Genomic DNA, 18,908 nt, shown 5'->3' with positions numbered 1-18,908 from the left:
TCTGGTAAACTGGAACTGAGGAACTTGTGCGCATCACTTTCAGTGGTCGTTTGGAGTGTGCGCATCAGTGACGCAATGGCTGCAATTAGGGGTTGTTCTTGAGGCAAGGCAATAGCTCCCCCTACTGATGACAACCAGCAATGGCTTTCAAACTTCACACTGCCTCAAAAATAAAATAAAATAAAATAAAATAGAGCACTTTCGGCCCAAGTGCTCATAAAACAAGACAGAGGTTGCATTCCTTCAAAGGATTTATCATTTAAAAATATATTTTTAGCCAAATGATATCATTGTAACGTATTTTTTAAATGAATGCCACAATATCAAAATAAACACAAAATAATTGGTGATCTTTTGTCTCTTGATTGTCAGTCATCCGGAAACTGTACTTGAAAAGTGAAATGTGTGCAGTACTGGATTAAAACAGTTTGCAACCTGTGATGTCGAACCTGTAAATGTGTTTTTTTTCTTGAGTGCACCAGTAGGGGGACTCGTAGCACACTTTGAGAATCACAGCCCAGTGGTTTAATTACACAGGCTTTAATTGTCTTTTTTGGGGGGGCTCAAGTGTGACCCCTCCAACATGAAAACAATCCAGCAGAGACTCAAGTACTTCGTGCTTTTTTAAAATATACTTTTGTTTTTCTTGCTTTGACGTTGTTGAACACGAATTGGGTGTGAAACTCCGGTCCCCCGAGGACCGCTATTCTGCATGTTTTAGATGTGTTCCTCGTCCAGCGCACATGATTCAAGTGTTCAGCTCTCCATCAAGTTCTGCAGGATCATTTCAATCAGGTGTGCGAGAGGAGGGAAACATCAAAAACATGCAGGATGCAGCCCTCGAGTATCGAAGTTTTGACACCTATTGAAAAAAAAATATTCAAAAACTTTTGACCTTATGTGGAACACGTTTCAATGAAGGTCACCCTTGAAATTGAGGCGAGTGTTCTAATTTGGGTTTCAATTTTCCAGTAGAGGCTCACCACTCACGAACCTCCGCGCACGTCACGAAACGCGCTTTCAGCGGCTGCGTGGGCCATCCCAAAAACTCAGCAAAACAACTTTTGTATCGCACAGACACTCCCACTGATGCAAATGAGAACGCGGATCTCCATCGTGTGCGGTCGACGCTCCGGCGCGTTTCATAACACGCCTGAGGTCGATCCGGTGGTGTGCTCTCATGTTACCGGCAGCAGCAGTCACGCGAGCCCGGGCCGAGGTGCACCTCAGGCGGCTACTCACCGGCCGAAGACCGCGGCTCCCCCTTCGCGCCTCGGCGGTCAGCCAAGCCCAGCATACGCAGGTGGACGTGGGAGCTCGACATGTGCACTCAGAAGGACGTGGGGCTTGTTCGGGGCGGGACAGCGGTGGGGTATCTGTGGACTTTGAGCACACCCGGGAGGCTTATAAGAGCAAGGACTCGTTGGAGCTCCTGAGAAGTCTGATGGTTCTCAAGATGTGCTCCTTTGACTTCCTGGTTGATAAGAATCAAGAGGTAACAAAGCCCTTATTAGGTTCCTCTGAATGATAGTGTGATTTTTTTTTGCCAGCTTCGCGTTATCGGCACCATTAAACAAATATAATATAATATAATATAATATAATATAATATAATATAATATAATATATCACAGTTATGTTATACTGTAGTACAGAGTGGCTTTCGGAAACTATTATGAATCATCCATGAGAATATACTTTACACTTACTTCAAATGATATGGAACATTAAACAAAATATTATAGAATATAAAACAAGATTACTTATTGTGCTTGCTATACAGGAAGTGATGAAACATGAACCGGCATTGGGAAACTCACGATAAATTAATCATCCACAGTGAGAACATACTGTACCCTTACAAGACACTAGATTACATCAGTACTGTACTGTATCAAGTTAGGCATAGCTCCAGATTTGATACAACTACAATTTTCATCTACTCTCACCAGTGCAACCAGTTAAAAAAAAAAATAAAAATTACTGTTCTTGAAATAATTTTTTTGTTGCTGGCAAACCTCAGCCCCTTTTCTGCAGTATGAATGAGTGGGATGAACCCTAAAAATTTCACTATGGGTCCACTCTGCAGCCCTGAGTTAAGGATGCACCAAACTCATATAGCAATGATGATAACAATTTCTTATTTGTTTGGTTTCATCAAATCAACATATCGGCATGTTTGCACTACACTGCCCCCTGGAGGCCAAAATACACAAAATGAAAACAAGCAAGCAACATTTTGCTATACTGCAAACAATTTAGTCACGTCAGCTGTGGTGATACTTAGAACTAACATTTTTAAATCTATTTCCTATTTTTTTAAAGTAGCTATATTACAAGCTACATTGGGGATGGGGGGGGATCTGGGGGGGCAAAACATATGATGACATAATTCCCAATAGACGTACTATTCCATCTAAACCAGCCTATGTAGCTATTCAACAGCAGCATTTTATACAGCTTTTCTATTGGCGCTCACAAGACGGTGTACCTAATGAAGTGCCCGTACTATATGCTGCCACTTATAATCCAAGACAGATAATCAATGACATAACAGTTCTAAAGACATGACTCGACTAAAGATAATGTCATTCATCACTGGGCCTTGTGATTTGTTTCATACACTCGCGACGAGTAAAAACAGCTTCAGGTTGCGTGTGAACCTCAGGCCAGCAGGGAACACCCACCTCTCAAATTGCAACTCGTTTTTCCAGGCAAGCCAGCGGTCCTGTTTGTGCATGTGTTGCTTTCATTTAGCGTCACCCTCTCGTCAGTGGCATGTAGGCTGACTACAGCCACAGCACAACATCGCATTGCTTACATTCATAGGTTGCTCGTTGTATGAATAGGAAAATCGGTTTTAATTAACATGCATAATTTGGAGAGCTATTAAATGTTACATATTAATAAAATGATCAAAGTTCTTGAAATCAATGAATGAATCTCTTGAAAATATACAGTTCTTGGATAGTATTAGACCCCCTGTACTGGATTGAGATATGTATCAAATGCTTTTTTTATTTATTACATACCCCTAGAAATAAGGCTTTGAAAAAGTGAAAAGTCAAGCTCTTCTCTCCGCTCACAAACGCAGTGTGGGTATCTCCATTGGACGTGCTTTAACCACACCTCCTTGCTCAACTGTCAATCACGTACCAATGGATGCTACTCGTCTAGCGTCGTTCTTATGCATCCGCATCACTAAATGTGTGGGATGAGAAAATATATCCGCTCAAAGCTGCGGTGACTGATATACTGCATATTGACACCACAACAAGGAGCACTTAAGCAGCCACCCCAGCGGACTCTGGAGGCGCTCTAATTATTATTTTGTGGGCGAGGGCGACTCATTCCAGAGGCAAAAAAGTTTAGGAGGCGCTGTTTTAGCCACGCCCCCAAATTGCGGACTACATGATTTTCAGATCATTTCGAAAAGAAACAATCTGAATTTACTTTCGAAGCACTTTAAAAGTTTGAGCACGTTGGAGCCGACCGGCATCACGGATTGTATCGTTTGATTTCGGAGGTGCCGCTGTACCTTCCAATCTGTTCAGGGTCAAATCGAAGCTGTCGACGATCCCAGAAGGGATTCATTTATAGGCTGTATTATTCTGCATTCATGAGGTCGATATATAATATATGACAGAGTTTTAAAAAGGCTCGCCTTCAGCTCTCGCCACCTTTCACTTTACTGGATGAGTTAAAGGGGTTCCTTTTTTTTTTTTATGTGTCTCTTTTTGAGAGGAATTTCTACCTTGAGACTTGCAAAGACGCTTTTCTTCCTAATAAAGGCGTGCGTGTATGGCTGCTTTTAAAAGTCTTTCCGGAACCAGTCTTGTCAGGCAAGACTGATGCTTTGAAAACATGCCAAGACACAACCAGTCGCTGCAGGGACATTGCGACTGACGTGAGTGCCGCAGCATCTTCCGTCATCCAAGTGTTGCCAAATACTCCCGATGAGGCGTCATTGGCACCGCGACGTTTGAATATTCAATTAACCGTCATGCTCGAGCGGGGGAAAATAGAAAAGCAAGATCTGCGGTGGCTCTTGTCAACTCAGCAAGTCTGAATGTGTTTGAATGATTCAAGGAAGCCCTCGGGTGACAACATCCTGCATTTCTGCTCAGATAATGGATTTCGGGAAGAAGGTGTTGGGTCAGAAAGCCTTTGATCAGCTGATGAAGATGACGTTTTACGGGCAGTTTGTGGCCGGCGAGGATCACAAGGCCATCAGGCCGCTCATCCAGAAGAACCTGGCCTTCGGCGTGGGCTCCGTGCTGGACTACAGTGTGGAGGAGGACATCAGCCAGGGGGAGGAGCCACACCCAGCAATGCGGTAAGAAAGTTGCACTGTTATCCAAAAACAGCAGCGTATGATAATAATACTTTACACCGATCAGAGGGGCAGATATTTTGGATTTTATACAAAATCGATGATCGGTTGAAATGTCAATCATTTGCTAATCTATCCATGACGTCATTAATCAGATCAGCAACATGAGCCATTTCAGCAAACACAATTTTGTTCACTCCTACACTTCTCTCTCCTCATCCTCGGCTCCAACAGACTGTCCAACAGCGCCGACATCTCAGCTGAACAAAATGGTGCTGTGAAAAATGTTGCCCATTACAGGCGCAAAAAAGACCCACAAGCGCCCCTGGGGCTGTCCAGCGGCGACAGTCAAATAGCGGCGACATTCCTCCCAATCAAAATCAGTGCTGGCACCTCCCCGATTTTCCTTGTATGTTTCTGGGAGAATTTTCAGGCGTTTGTTATTATTTCTTCCCAATGCATTTCAAATTTCGGCAATTTCTTTTTTTTTCAAGTATGTATACAATATAAAATCCATTCCTTCCTGACAGCCAATGGCTACAGCAAGCTATTAAATATATATATATATATATTTTTTTGGGCAGTCCAACTTGTTGGATTATGTGTGCAATGCAAAATTGCCCAGAGCTAATCGCAAGTTGCAACATTTGAATAATATGTCACACTTGTTTGCTACCAAAAAACAACGAGTAAGAATATCCTTCACGTGATGGGCCGCTGTCAAGCATGTCTCACTTGTGAGGAATTTGCTCACATGAGGAGCCGCGCGGTCGACGTGACCTCCTATGAAGCCATGTGAGCGCTGCGCCCGGAGAGCAGCGGCAAGGACGACCCACTTGGAGCGCTTCAAAAAGCCAACGCGGCGCGCTTTTGAACTAAAGTCAGTGCGGCTTGGCGGCTGGACGTGTCCGCTTCATTCTCATTCTAACGCTGAGCTTTTTACATTTCAAACATCGCGCAAATGTTGAGTTGAATGAAGGTCGAAACAAAAGAAAGCCTGCAGTGGGTCTGTCCAAGTGTCGAAGTGACGCTGACGCACGCTGACAGCTGACTTCAAGTTCAAACATTCCATATGTTGCATAAAAACTTCGACACGCCTCTGTTCAAACGACAGGTTTTTGTGAACCCCACCATCCAAAAATTGACCAAGATCATTTCTAAACTATTTCCCTCTATTAACGACACCTATACCCATCAACTTCATAAAAAAATAGGGGAAGTAACAATTAACAACTGAAATAATGTGGTTGCAAAAATGTGCACACCCTCTTCGAACCGGGGCTGTGTTCAGAATGAACCAGTTATTTTTAATCTAATGTTAAATGGGAGTCACCACACACCTGCCGTCCGTGAAATTGCCTCTGGTTAATACCAAATCAAGTTCAACTGTTCTAGTAGGCTTCTCCTGCCATTTGTTGTTGTTGTTTTTTTTTTTTTTTTTTGCTTTCTCGCAGAAGCCTCAGAGGGTTTTGTGGTACCGCTGACTGCAATTACGAATTGTTCAAAATTCCGTCCACTTTGACTAGCATCCGAGTTTAAGATGAAGATAAAAAAGCATGATGCTCTCACTACCATCTTTCACTGGAGCTATGAGGTTTTTTTCGTTGATGAACATTGTTGTCTTTGCGACAGATAAAAACATTTTGGAATCATGGCCAAAAAGTTCAACCTTAATTGGACATTTTGGGACATTTAATTTGTAAGATAAAGCTTATGTCTGGCCACCCTACACCGTAGGGTAGTGGCATTGTTTGCATATGTTTTGTGTGAAACGAATAAGGTGATGACATCATAGCAGAAGCGATGTTGCACGTTGAACTCTACCTGTCGAACGGATTCATTCCCTCTTGTTTCTTCTTCTTTAGTTCAAGTGGCTCCCGTGCAGACAAAGGTCAGCCATCTCACTTGATTGTCCTACTCAAAATACACAGTCCAGTACAGTCTTTTTAAATTTTATTTATTTATTTTTGTCTCCGGCAGGCGGCAGCGACGACAGAAACACGTTTGGTGGATCCCAAACATATTTCTATGCAGATGAGAGCAAATGCGACCAACATATGGAAACATTTCTTAAATGTATCCGGGCATCTGGTAAGCAAACGGAGGTTTCTGTACGTATCAGAAAACAGAACTGTAAAATGGATCACGCAACAGACATCCCAGAATGAATTGTCATGGTGGATGTGTTGTTACGGCGCTCCTTCGCTCCGAGGGGCACTATCGCTCTGATTTGAATCTGTTTTTGGATTAGTAATTTTATGACATCTAACCAGTGGTGTGACTGTCGAAATACAAGTTTATTTGCCAGAGGTTATGATCTTCGCCCTCATTTTCCATACAGGTTTAATTAAAGTTCTGTTTATTTATCTATTTTAGCTCCTGAACCTGGAAGCAGCATACTAAAGTAGGCCCACTGGTTGATTAAAATAAATCAATAATACACGTAAGGCTTCGCAAACTGGATCCTTGTTTTCACAGGCGATAAGGGGAAATATGTTGTCAAAGTCACATACTCAAATATTAAACAATTGTAACTTCCAGACAAAATAAATATTTAAATGTTATTTATTTATTTATTTTATTTTGGGGCAAGGACGAGTCCAGGATTTTTTTTCGACCCCCTTGGCTGCAGGGTGGCTTGACCGATACATAGGGGGGCTGGGGGGGGGGGGGGGGTATATTTTAGAATATCAAATAAAATGCTGTAGGGGCTTAACTGGGGCTACGCAGATTTCTGACCGGGCTATAGCTGCCCCGAGTCTCTTGTGTAGCGCCATCCCTGGTTCTTGGTAATAAGAATTCTGTGTCAAGTACAATTGTATCTCAAATCATCATTCCCATTTGAAATGAATAGAAATACCATTCATAACTCATTGAAAAACAATAATTTTTGTGTTTTATGAATAAGGACAATAGTACTCTGTTATGTTGCACATCATAAAAATTGATAGAGACATACAGGTACGTATAGAAATGAAGGAGACGGTCACAACATTTCAGTCAACTGCAGTCCGCTCGGTCGTTTTTGGCAGAGGATAAAGAATATATGCCTGTGGGTATTATTACACTGTCCGTCTTCAAGTGTGTTCAAATATCCGTTGCGTTAACGGATTTTAACCCCACAAGACCGATGCTCTTCATTAGCCCATCTATGGCATTTTGCATTGTTTGCTAGCATTCAGCTATGTGGACCTATGTGGACTTTTCCAAGGCATAGCTATTGGATTGTTTGAAATAAAATGCCATGTAAATGGTTAAAAATGAAGTCTCTCCAACACCTGCAATAGGTGGGAGCTCAATGGACGGCTTCTCTGCCATCAAAATGACCGCCCTGGGCCGACCTCAGTTCCTGGTGAGATGTTTCAGACACAGTGTCAGTGTCTTGTTCGAGCATTGCACTGACCTGGCACCTTTGTTCTTCAAGCTCCAGCTCTCTGAGGTCCTCGTGAAATGGCGACGATTTTTCAGCTTCCTCGCATCCAAGCAGGATCAAGATGGCATTGATGTCTTGGAGCAAAAGTTGAATCTTAAACAGATGCAGGTGCCTCGCTTCTTCTTATATTGAGCTTGTTTTATACACACATGCTTGTTTCCGTATTTTCAACGTCGATGTATCCCGTTCAGGAATTTTTGAGTGGCGTGGGTGCAAAAGATGACTTCTGTAGTGTGGTGCCTGCACAGAAAAGGGAAACTTCAGGGTGAGTATGAGAGTAGTGAAGAAAAATCTGTCTCACATGAAAGGTTTCCATTTTCACTGAATGAGGATATGCAGCCCAAGTTGGTTGACTTTCTAATTCTATTTTGTTCCCTCTAAATGCAATCTGTTTGCCACAGAAAGCACATAACACGATGGCTACTCCCAGCACAATATATGGAATATATTCATGAGAATAGTTTATTCCTTAACCATGAGCATAGTTTCCAAAATCAACACATGGCGTCATTAGCTACCATGAAGAAAAAAAAATAATACAAATTTTGGACCATAGTGAGAGCTAAACAACAGTTTCAAACACAAAAATTTAAATGGGATCTAATATAATCTGGGATTTCAGTGCTGCGCACACAAGAAAAAGATGTCTGTGGATCGGAACTAATCCAATATTTCCTGGGTTACAGTGGTTTGAAGATCAAGTAGCTAAATCGTAAACTGCTGGGAAGTCAACTTGTGCGAGTCATATTTTTGATGCTCTGTTTTGGCAGCACTATTGACCTCCTCGAATGGGATCGCATCTTTGATGACAGAGCCAATCTGGCGCAACTGCTTGTTGTCCCGAACGTTCAGGTCAGTCAAGATGGAATTCAGAACTCAAAAACTCCACACGGCGCAGACCTCTGCCGAGGACTTTCTTATGTTGACACTTGGAATGGGCGATGAGAGTTTTGGAGGAAACTGGACTGTTTCACAATTGTCTATGTTAATTATTCCTTCGGTGTGTGTTTCCAAATTTACTGCCATTGAAGCTATTGTGTGAGATGAAGATGAAGGGTTTGTTGTTTTTAATGGATGGCTCTACTTGACGAAATGGCAAAAGGAGAGATGGATTCCGTTTGAACGCAGCTTTATTGAAAAGGACGTTAAAAAATAACTCTTAGCAACTAAAATCACTTCCTGCTTTTTCTTACTTCAACAGCCAGTCAGACGCTATCAACCTAAAACATGTCTCAGCAATTATTAAACAACAGAATGCAATTTAGGTAATCTCGACATTAAATAATATGATGCTCAAAGATGAAATGATCATTCATAATATATCATAAGCTTACACAATCATTAATTTACGTTTTTCTGAGGCGGTCTTTGAACGCCTCTCGAGCCGAACGCAGAAATTGTCGGAGAGAGGGATGTGTCTGCATTTGTTTGAGAGTTTTAAAATAATTAATAAAGTGTACGTTTAAAAAAAAACCCAGCACTGCCGCTCACTTTGTTTCACAGCTGCAACACTTGTGAATCAAATCAACCTTTCGTGCACCCTGTAACCTGATAATACAATAAGCTGTCCACTGTAGAGACCGCTGTCGCTGAAAGGGTTAAAAAAAATATCAATTTTTGGCTGTACCATTCGCAGATGTATGATGTTTGTGGCAGGGCTCGGGAGTGAAATGGCTTAAAATGTAATTAAGAGAACAAGAGATGAAACCTTTATTCAGATTCGAAACGTTTTATGGAAATCAGCTGTGTGTGTGTTTGTGTGTTTTTTTGCCTGACAAACCAATCGATGAAATAACACCTGTTGCCTTTGTGCCTTTGGTGGAGGTAATTACACTAACCAAATCACACTTTCTGTTAGTGAATGATAAGGAGTTCAATTACTACCTGGTCTTTGTCATTCCATTAGGGCCCATTAGTACCTAATCGTCTTCTTGCTTCTTTGCTCAGCTCGGTGAACTGCAGCCTCTGCTGAAAGACTTCACCGCGGAGGAGGAGGGCCAAATGAAGAGGATATTGCAGCGCATGGATACTTTAGCCCAGGTAATCTCTCACAGCCTGATTCCAAAGCATCAGGATGTGTACAGGTATGTTTCTTCTTCTTTGTTTTAAAATATAAACGCAGCATGCAGTCAAGAATGGTGTCCGCTTGATGGTGGATGCAGAGCAGACCTACTTGCAGCCGGCCATCAGCAGGCTAACACTGGAAATGCAGAAGGTTTACAACAAAGACAAGCCGGTCATCTTCAACACCTACCAATGCTACTTGAAGGTCCGAAAGCACGATCGCCGTGAAAACGCAATAAAAGGTGCCGTGAGATCTCCATTCGGTCATCTTCGCTCTTTGTTCCGCAGGACGCTTTTGACAAGGTAACGTTGGATGTCGAGTTATCTCGACGCGAGGGCTGGCACTTTGCCGCCAAGCTGGTGCGAGGGGCCTACATGCACCAAGAGCGGGAGAGGGCATTGGAATTGGATTACGAGGACCCCATCAACCCTGACTATGAGACTACCAACGCAACCTACCACAAGTAAGCGTGAGAGTTGCTTGAAATGTGTCTGGGAGAAAGGCATGAGCCTTAACTAGCCCGGTTATCCTGTGGGACCCCATTAACCCTTTCAGGGACAGCGGTTACTACAGTGGACAGCTTATCATGTTATCAGGTTACAGGGTGCATGAAAGGGTTAAAAGTAGGTAGACTTTGTTTTCAGATTGAGGAGAAATGAGTTCCATAAAATGTGTAATAATCCCCCAAAATGGTACAAAGCCCTCATTTTATGCAGTTTTGTTCCTATGGCGGCAGAGTACTGGAAATTTGAATTTGTCGTAAATTGGAATTTACTGTGGCCTCTCAATAACATATGCTAATGCGGTGGTAAAATCCTCATGACAGCGATTGACTCCACGCCTTAACAGTGTGATGACGACATGTACCGTACATACATTACAAAATCCCAATCCAAAGATATGGGGCAAAAAATAAAAAATAAATCAAAATGACAGTATATAGTTGTATGAAAAACAAACATGTTCATTGAGCATCGTTTGTAGGGCTTCGAGGTCTTCAGACTCAAGTCAATTCGTGAAGCCTAGAGTTCAAAGCAAACAAGGTGAAGCAGCATTGAGCTATTACGCCGCACGCAAATCGAAAATGATGCCAAAAGGAGTCAAATCAGCCTCAAGTGGAAAGAGTGTTGAGGGAGCCGATTGGCTCACACAAGGGACCCGGGTGACAACATGGCGGAAACAAAACCCAAACGAGGAAGATAAAAAAGCGCACGAGGGGACTAAACTACGAAACAAAACCAAATGTCATCTAAACAAAAATTCATTGGCCATCATTCGCTGCCTCCGAATGTCATCATTACAGTCAATATTTGTTGGAAAATCACTTTTAGGCCATTGTTACGAGACAATAAAATATACGACCGCCAGTGCAGTGCTTACTGAGCTTCCCGTCTACCCTGTCTGTGCTTTATAACCTTTTAATGATGTTTGGAGTTGTTTCAAGCCAAAATAAAGAAATTTAAAAAACGTGAGATGAGCACTTTTTTCATTTACATGCAACTTTACCCACGTGTGTGTGTGTGTGTGTGTTTTTCCAGATGTTTGGATTACATTCTGGATGAGATAGCCCTCCGCAGGAAGGTCAACGTCATGGTGGCCTCCCATAATGAGGACACAGTGAAACACACACTACAGAGGTACATCTTCACTCCTCTTCGTCATCCTCGAGTGAATTTTTATCAATGTTTATGTCTTTTTTTGTTTTTCTATCTGGCCATCAGAATGAACGAGCTCGCTTTGTTGCCCAGGGAAAACAAAGTGTTCTTTGGCCAGCTTCTGGGCATGTGCGATCAGATCAGCTTCCCTCTGGGTGAGCAAAACACACACGCGGAAGTCACGGTGAAACTTATGATGTCCTCCGAACCCTTAATGTGATCGGCTCAGTCCGAGTCCAGCCTTGTGAAAATTGGGCTGTTGCCAGCCCATGCGGTGACATCTGAAGTGAGGCACCTCGGCATTGACGAGTTGTCTCGGTGAGCCGCCGCTGTCGGTTCTCGCCCTGTTGTTTGTCAATCACGCGTGTGAGCAGCGGTGGCAGGATGTTGTCTGTTCCACTTGAAAGGGCCTCGCATCCGTGTAAGACGCGCGGCTCTTTCCGCAGGGACCAAGCAACCGTTGCCGACAGGCTAGAAAGGGGAAGTCGAGTCAAGAAATGATAATCCAAAACAATCATATATTCTACGCGCGAGTGGAAACACGCCATTCAGATGAATATTGCATTGGTGGAATAGGAATGACGCGGCAAAATCCCAAATCCTAAAAGCCAGTTTTTATCAATCTTCAAAATGACATCAGAGTGCCTAAGGCAGGGGGTGTCAAACTCCTTTTTGCCGCGGGCCACTTTGGAGTTACGTCTTCCCTCAGAGGGCCGAATAAATGTTTCATCATCACATCGTATTATTACTTGTACACCACAAATTGATGGATTAGTAGTTTTGGAATCAGTCAACTATTTGTTTGTTTGTTCACTTATCGTGAGTGTAAACAGAGGAACAAAAAAAAAAAGATTGCAAAATCTCAACGGGATTTATGATACATGCCAATTTGACATTTCGGTACAGATTTTAGAAAAGGAGCATGGAAGTTGCCACACGTGATCTACTTTCCCGGGCCACATACAATGACATGGCGGACCAGATGTGGCCCTTGGGCCTTGGGTTTGACACCATTGGTCTCAGGGCTCAGCGAATGGCCGTTGCGGCTCAGCGCATTTCTGCGTTTGGTCATGTGACATTTGCAAGCTCAGCCCTTAAGTAAACTGTTCGGGCCCTCTATGATAATTTTAAAAACTTTAAACCTGACAAACAACGCAAGGTAACGAAATAAAACCGACGCACAACTGATGCCGTGGCTCAACACGCAGTGGCTAATGTATTAGCCACTTCAAAGCTAGCGAAGTCGACACTCTCATTCGCCGACTGCCTCAGCAGGGCAGGCCTTCGCCTTTTTAAGTCCCTCGCATTCAGTCACAGATACGACCGTCCTGCGGCACGCAAGGACGGTGACCTCAAGTGGACAAAAAAGAAAAAGACAAAGAAAAATAAGACCGGCACCTTCCATTTTTCCTGGTTGTCATCCCTTCACTTGACATGCAACGCCAGGCCAGGCAGGCTTTCCGGTCTACAAGTACGTCCCCTACGGCCCGGTGAATGAGGTGATGCCTTACCTGAGTCGGAGAGCCCAGGAGAACCGAGGCTTCATGAAAGGCGCCCAAAAGGAGAGAGAGCTGCTGTGGAAGGAGCTGAAACGCAGATTGGCCTCCAGGGAGCTTCTCTACAGACCCGTCTACTGAAAGCGGTGAGGAAGAGCTGCTCTCAGGATTTCTTCTGTCGCTCTCTCCTTTCTGCCTTTATGGTCCTCCGCTGTGTATTTCTTTCTTTTTATTTCTCCCGGTGCTGTTGCAGTCGAAAGCATCACTTGTTGATGTTTCCCCACATGCTCCCGATCCCCCTTTTACATTTATGTCCGTTCTTCATTTCGCTCTCCTTTTGTCTGCAAAGCACTCGTATCACTCAAGCGGGCATCTTAAGTGCTCCAACAGGACTCGTGAAAATGTCAACGAGTCCTGGGCAGTCGTTCCTTTTCATGCGCCTATTCATCACGCGCAAGGACAACAACACGCACGGCTAAGAGGCTTTATTTAAACGCTAATAAATGCATTATCTGTATTGGCCATCCATTTGGGTTGGGGTTTTTTTTTCTTTGGTTTAATAATGGACACCCACTTGTATATTTGTGTTTTTAGCCTTTTCACGAGCTAACGTGTCCTCATTATGTCGCTTATGTTGTTATTGTGCCTTGTGCTCAGTACTCAGGGAGGTGAACGTATTTATATACCAATGCCTGCAAGTCTCTTTGTTGTCTTGTCGCAATACATTCCTGTCCTCACCGGTGCACCGACAATATTTCGTGGGATCCAATCATGTATCAGTGCTGTTTTGTTATCGTAAATAAGCACTTCTCTCACCCTTTCAGCGCCGATGCTAACATTTCTACACTCGTTCCTTCATTTCCAGCCCACTTTAATCTCCAAACAGGACACTACACCATTCCCACTTCCATTTGAGTTTCAGTCGTTTGAATACATTTGAATGAAATAATTCAACACTTCCAATAAATGCACTTTTAAAATTCTGTGTCTGAAAAAAACAAACATTCAGTGTATATGTATATTCTTACTTTTGCTTGTTAATTTGTGTGAAGTTTGATCAGCAAGAACTGGAAAGGACTGTTTATGGCTAGTTTTGTAACATGTTACGCTCCGCAGTATTATTGACCCTCAGTCAGTTTTGAATCCAAGCCATCCTTCACGATAATGACGTCCTCGGATTTGGGCCATCGGCATTCAGTCGAAAATCATTTTATTATTGTCCCAATATACATCACAGGAGTCCGATGCATTAATCATCACTCAGAGGAAACTTGTGAAGCTGCTCAGTTTTACTGGGGAGAAGCGCCACCGAGCCGCCACTCCCTCGGTTTAATTAAGAATCGTGTTCTTTTTGATGCAAAATGTGCCTTTCGGCCGTTCATTTGCCAACAAATTGCGTCTTACAGACAGCTGCACTTTTCAGTTAGAAAGATAATTTTGTGTGTGTGTGTGTGCGGGTGGGGGGCACAAGTCCGTAAATACAGTCAAAGCAGCGTGGGCTCCTCAAATTCTCCCGACATTAAAGCACACGAGTCAGTAATGGAGGCAGCCAGAGCTAATTTACTCTGCATGATGAATGCCATCGACTTGTGCTATGCAAGATTTTCTTTTAGTTTAATGACTGCACGGTTCCACATTGTTGTGGTTGTTGGACTGCGGCCTTGGCGCGACGCTTCCCTTGAGACAGCAAAGCTGTCCGCAGCATTTTTTTTTCTCTTCTTTGCATATTCGCACGCGGCTTGATCAGCGCCGATGTGAAATAGACTGAACAATTGAAAAGAGCAAAGCAAATCTGATGGATTTACGCGCCGTCATTTGGATTCCGCCAGCCAGTGAATCCTGGACTTGTTTGTGGTGCCAATCCACTGACAGACAAACATTAACAACAATGCGGGCTGTGTTTGGCATTTTCTCTTGGCAGCAAAGCAAGAGGAATGAAATGATTCCATTCAGGACGGTGGATAGTGGTTCGTACAACTGCCTCACAGCTCTTAGATTCAGGTTTCAAATCCCCACTCTGCCCGTCCTGTATGGGGGTTTGTATATTTTTCCCGTGCTTGGGTGGGAATTTTCCAGGTTAATTAGAATCATGGAAGGCAATTAATTGACTTGGTCTTTGTACTTCTCACCCATTTTTTTTTTGTGTGCTAATGGATTTTTATTAACATTTTTGCAATGTGTTTTGAAACAGAACTTGTTCTTTTGAAAAACATATAGCAATGATGGAATTAAATAGAATGCAAAAAAAAAAATCACTTTTTTTTTGTGCCTCAAATCACTTGGCATGTTGCTCTTCCTTCTGATGTTTGTGCCATGATCACTGGGAGGACAATATCATACAATACATACTGTACATAAAGCCGGTCCTGAAAAAGCTGCAGTCATATCAGTTGTTTGCAGAGAGGATAAAGAATATATGCCGTATTTCTTTTTCTTCCCATGTGCTGCTCCATTGCTTGTGTTGAAGCACACATCATCAGTGGCTTTGCCATTAAAAAAAATAAAATTAATATACAGTATATATAAAAAAAATTTGGAGGGGGGTTCAACTATATAAATGCTATTTTAATGCACACAAAAGGTGACGGGAGTCAACTTAATATTTTTGTGCTGAATTAACTTGCATTCAGTCCATTTTTCAAAAAAATCTTTGAGCATACATGTACAGTGGCCCCACCCTTTCGGATTCTGAAGTCCTCTTTTCCTTCTCATTCAGGTCCGAATTGACGACGTCAACTGAAAGAAACGGCGTTGTTCAGTGAACCTATGAATGACAAATGTGATGAATCACTGGGCCATATGAACGGATCTGACCGCATCTGTACCCATTGAATCTCCCTGGCGGCAATCTGATGAGAGCCGATGAGTAAACAAATGAGTCCTGGGAGTAAACACAACAGATGGGACAGACGATGACTAATCTCACCGGCCTGAGCTGAGGCGCAGTGCACCTCGGATAATAAAACGCAATGGAGGGGTGGAATGCAAAGTGTGTGACTGAAAATGTGTACATTTCACACAGTGGACTCAATCATCTTCACTGATTCAAAGGTATTCAAATCATCTGCATACTTTTGATTCTTTTCCAGGCAGTCATCATTACTGAAAAGTTTGTTTTAGAGCAACTACTTTTCGCTGAGAATGAAGCTGTCATGGGGGCAATACCACGCCAAAGTCGAGGGCAACCCCAAACTTTGTTATTTTAATGAGCTTGGATGCAAAAAAAAAAAAAAAAAAAAAAAAGGGAATTGGTGGGACGGACTTAAGTAGCAATGACAGTTAACGGCTCAGCGGTAGAGGGGCCATCTATCTCTGGCCATTGTGACCATTTCGAAGTGCCCTTGAGCAAGATACTGAGCCCCCAGAAGCTCCTGATGCTGTGTCATCAGTACGTAACAGTGTGAAGAACCGCTTTGAGTAGCGAAGGTAGAAAATCGCAATGCAAGTGGCAGCCCATTTCATTCAGCTAAACTGATCGCAAGCTTGCTAGTTAGCACCCCTGTGCTTAACTAGCCAGTCTCTCAATGATAACATTAACTATGTCTGAATTTCAAATACATCTGTTTTTTGTTTTTTTAAATCAACGTGCCTGTTAAAATGTAAATTACACAAGACACAATGGTGAAAGGGTTCAAAAGTGATTACCGGTAACTTAAGGCAAGGAAACTGCATCTATACTGTCGTGACACTTAGCTAGCCTGTTAGCTTGCAGTTAGCAGCGTTCATCAACTGAGCCCACAACTCAACATAGCGGTTTAGATTTTCAGAGTGTAAAAAAAAAAGATTTAGGTCATGAAAGTATACGACGCACATCGAGGTAAATCTGCATTTTGAATGAGTTATTTAACAGTTGGCCGTGGCAAATGTTTACATCATCCTTACACGGTGCATAAATGACAAATGTCACACATTGTTCCACCCCCCACCCGACACCGAAGTCTACGTTTCCGTGCCAATGAGTGGCGCCCATGTATTATAGATCATTAGACCACTTTCATCTCCTCTCTTTGAGATGCGTGCTGTTTTGCCTTTGAAAGCTATCGGCACAGCTCAGCACGAATTAGGCTCGAACGGATAAAAGAAGAGCGCCTGCGTAGTTGACGAAACGCGCCGAAGGGAAGCGCTCTCAATCTAATTTCCCACCTCTGTCCCCGAAACACATGACAAACATTTTTCTGTCAGAAAAATACTTCTTTGCGCTTAGAAAATGTATGTACGGTATTCTATTCGGTTCATGTTAACATTGTATGAACGCTGCTGTATGAAGACAAAAACGGTCACCTAGTTTTTTTTTCTTACACCCCCCCCCCCCCCCCCCACCCCACAGAAAAAGGTGTATATCATCGAGTCCACACTGATCTTGAGTTTCAAACACATGCATCGATTATCCCGTCATTTATCATGTCCGTCTCTTGGGGGTGAGAGATGATTTGGGGTGGCTCGGTGTTTTGGTCATTAGCTTGGACTCGTGCAGCGCCGCGGTGGTGAAAAATAACTCCGCTATATGATGGCCACCTGTTGTTTTCAGAAGAAAAATAACGACATCCCACAACTGGATGTCTTGGCGAACTGATTGATGGGCGACATGCAGGCGCTTGGTTGCTTGTCAATTAAAGCTCCAAATGGGCTTGTAGAAGACCAACAAGGTGTTGCCAGCTAAACTCAAAGTACGGAGATAACTGACCGACTCGTGAGAATGCTGCGCAAGAAACAGCGGGGGAGGGACAAGAAGGAGCTGATTGATTGATATGTCACAATCAGATGGGAAGCACAAAAGGACATTTTTAACCTGAAGAAGTCCTTGAAATAGCCACCCTTATTTGCCTTTTTTTTGAATGACAGTTTCATTTTGAGTCTGTAAGCCTTTTTTTCTTGTCAGGCCAAGTACTGTAAACGCTTTTATCGACCTGTGCTTATAAAAGCAAACATACTGTACAATAAAGTTTCCCCTTTTCAATATTGGAAAAAAAATATATAGCATCATCTTTTATACCCGCCAAGCAGAATGCAATTTAAATTCACGCTCCAGTGATCGTCAACATACTGTATATTTGCATAATAGAGTCTTTTGAAAGCAGGTAGGAAGAGAACCGGTCGAAGCGTCACGGAAGGTCACTGAAGCAGATCGCGCTTCATCGGTTCGGATGCATTCAACAACAAATTATTTTTTGCCCGACTTTTAGTTCTTGATTTTGGACAACTGTATGTTTTCAAATGTGGGGGAAGACGTTGAGGAAGGCCCCCGTTGAGGAAGGCCCCCATGTGGTCGCTCAAGGGTAAGTGATGAAGGTGAAGGTCTCTTGCACTTTCTGTACTACAGAATGAAGAGTTGACATAAAAAGTGAACGTGCTGAAGACAACGAGACATTTCTTTCAATGTAACAGAATCGAAACCTCAGCACTAGCTGGGGCCCAACCTAAGTGACTTTGTGCGGCTGTTTCCAAACAACCCCAGGGCACAAAGTGTCAAACAAGCATTCACCCGTAGACAATTAAAAGAAGGGGGCAGGGGAGGGGGGGTGACCCAACTTTTGAAACGAGGTCACTGTGCTTGCCCCTTAAAAAACAAAAAAAGAGTTTCATCCCATTCAGGATGACAATTGAACAAATCAATTCACTTCCCATTAGTTCCAAAGCGTTGTTTTGAAATTGGAACAATTTGGACGTCAAGCAGCTTAACACAGAAGTAATGAATCGGAAATGAATGTCTGGGGGGGGAAAAAAAAGTCTGGCTGGATCATTCAAACACACCGTACGATACAGCTCATGCAAAATACAATTTGACAGACGCGTGTATGAACGAATCCAATTTGACCCTTACACAACCTGTCCGGTTAATGTTCTGAAACCAATCGGCGAGACGCAGGATGCCGACCGAGCTCGCAGCGCCGAAGAGACGAACAATAAAGAACCTTTAGCCCATGTAT

The 18,908-nt window shown here is 43.0% G+C and overlaps 1 protein-coding gene across 3 annotated transcripts; it reads left to right on the top strand.

Moving 5' to 3' along the window:
• Nucleotides 1–1,114: 1,114 nt before the first annotated feature.
• On the top strand, nucleotides 1,115–17,923 carry prodhb (proline dehydrogenase (oxidase) 1b). 3 transcript variants are annotated; one of them, XM_086111979.1, is made up of 15 exons: nucleotides 1,115–1,495; nucleotides 4,127–4,335; nucleotides 6,198–6,223; nucleotides 6,313–6,423; nucleotides 7,620–7,684; nucleotides 7,757–7,873; nucleotides 7,957–8,030; nucleotides 8,536–8,617; nucleotides 9,713–9,805; nucleotides 9,888–10,034; nucleotides 10,118–10,293; nucleotides 11,369–11,467; nucleotides 11,552–11,640; nucleotides 12,932–13,127; nucleotides 15,698–17,923. In XM_086111979.1, the coding sequence occupies exons 1-14, from the start codon at nucleotides 1,181–1,183 to the stop codon at nucleotides 13,120–13,122; spliced, it is 1,794 nt and encodes a 597-aa protein (XP_085968105.1). In that variant the 5' UTR covers nucleotides 1,115–1,180; the 3' UTR covers nucleotides 13,123–13,127; nucleotides 15,698–17,923. The 3 variants fall into 3 exon arrangements, with proteins under 3 accessions (XP_085968105.1, XP_085968103.1, XP_085968104.1); XM_086111977.1 differs by having other exon boundaries at nucleotides 7,620–7,873; XM_086111978.1 differs by lacking the exon at nucleotides 15,698–17,923 and having other exon boundaries at nucleotides 7,620–7,873; nucleotides 12,932–15,359.
• The last annotated feature ends 985 nt before the right edge of the window (nucleotides 17,924–18,908 follow it).

Source organism: Hippocampus guttulatus, chromosome 5, assembly GCF_054856545.1.
Source record: "Hippocampus guttulatus isolate MCC_2025c chromosome 5, RoL_Hgut_1.0, whole genome shotgun sequence".
NCBI classification, from domain to species: domain Eukaryota; kingdom Metazoa; phylum Chordata; class Actinopteri; order Syngnathiformes; family Syngnathidae; genus Hippocampus; species Hippocampus guttulatus.
Note: the sequence above shows the minus strand (reverse complement) of the source record. Positions and strands in the feature narration are given on the sequence as shown.

Coding starts and splice junctions, on each gene's coding strand:
- prodhb (XM_086111977.1), top strand. CDS start 1,181: ATGTTACCGGCAGCAGCAGTCACGCGAGCCCGGGCCGAGGTGCACCTC. Junction 4,336..6,197: donor GAGCCACACCCAGCAATGCG/GTAAGAAAGTTG, acceptor CTTCTTCTTTAG/TTCAAGTGGCTCCCGTGCAG. Junction 7,874..7,956: donor TGAATCTTAAACAGATGCAG/GTGCCTCGCTTC, acceptor TATCCCGTTCAG/GAATTTTTGAGTGGCGTGGG.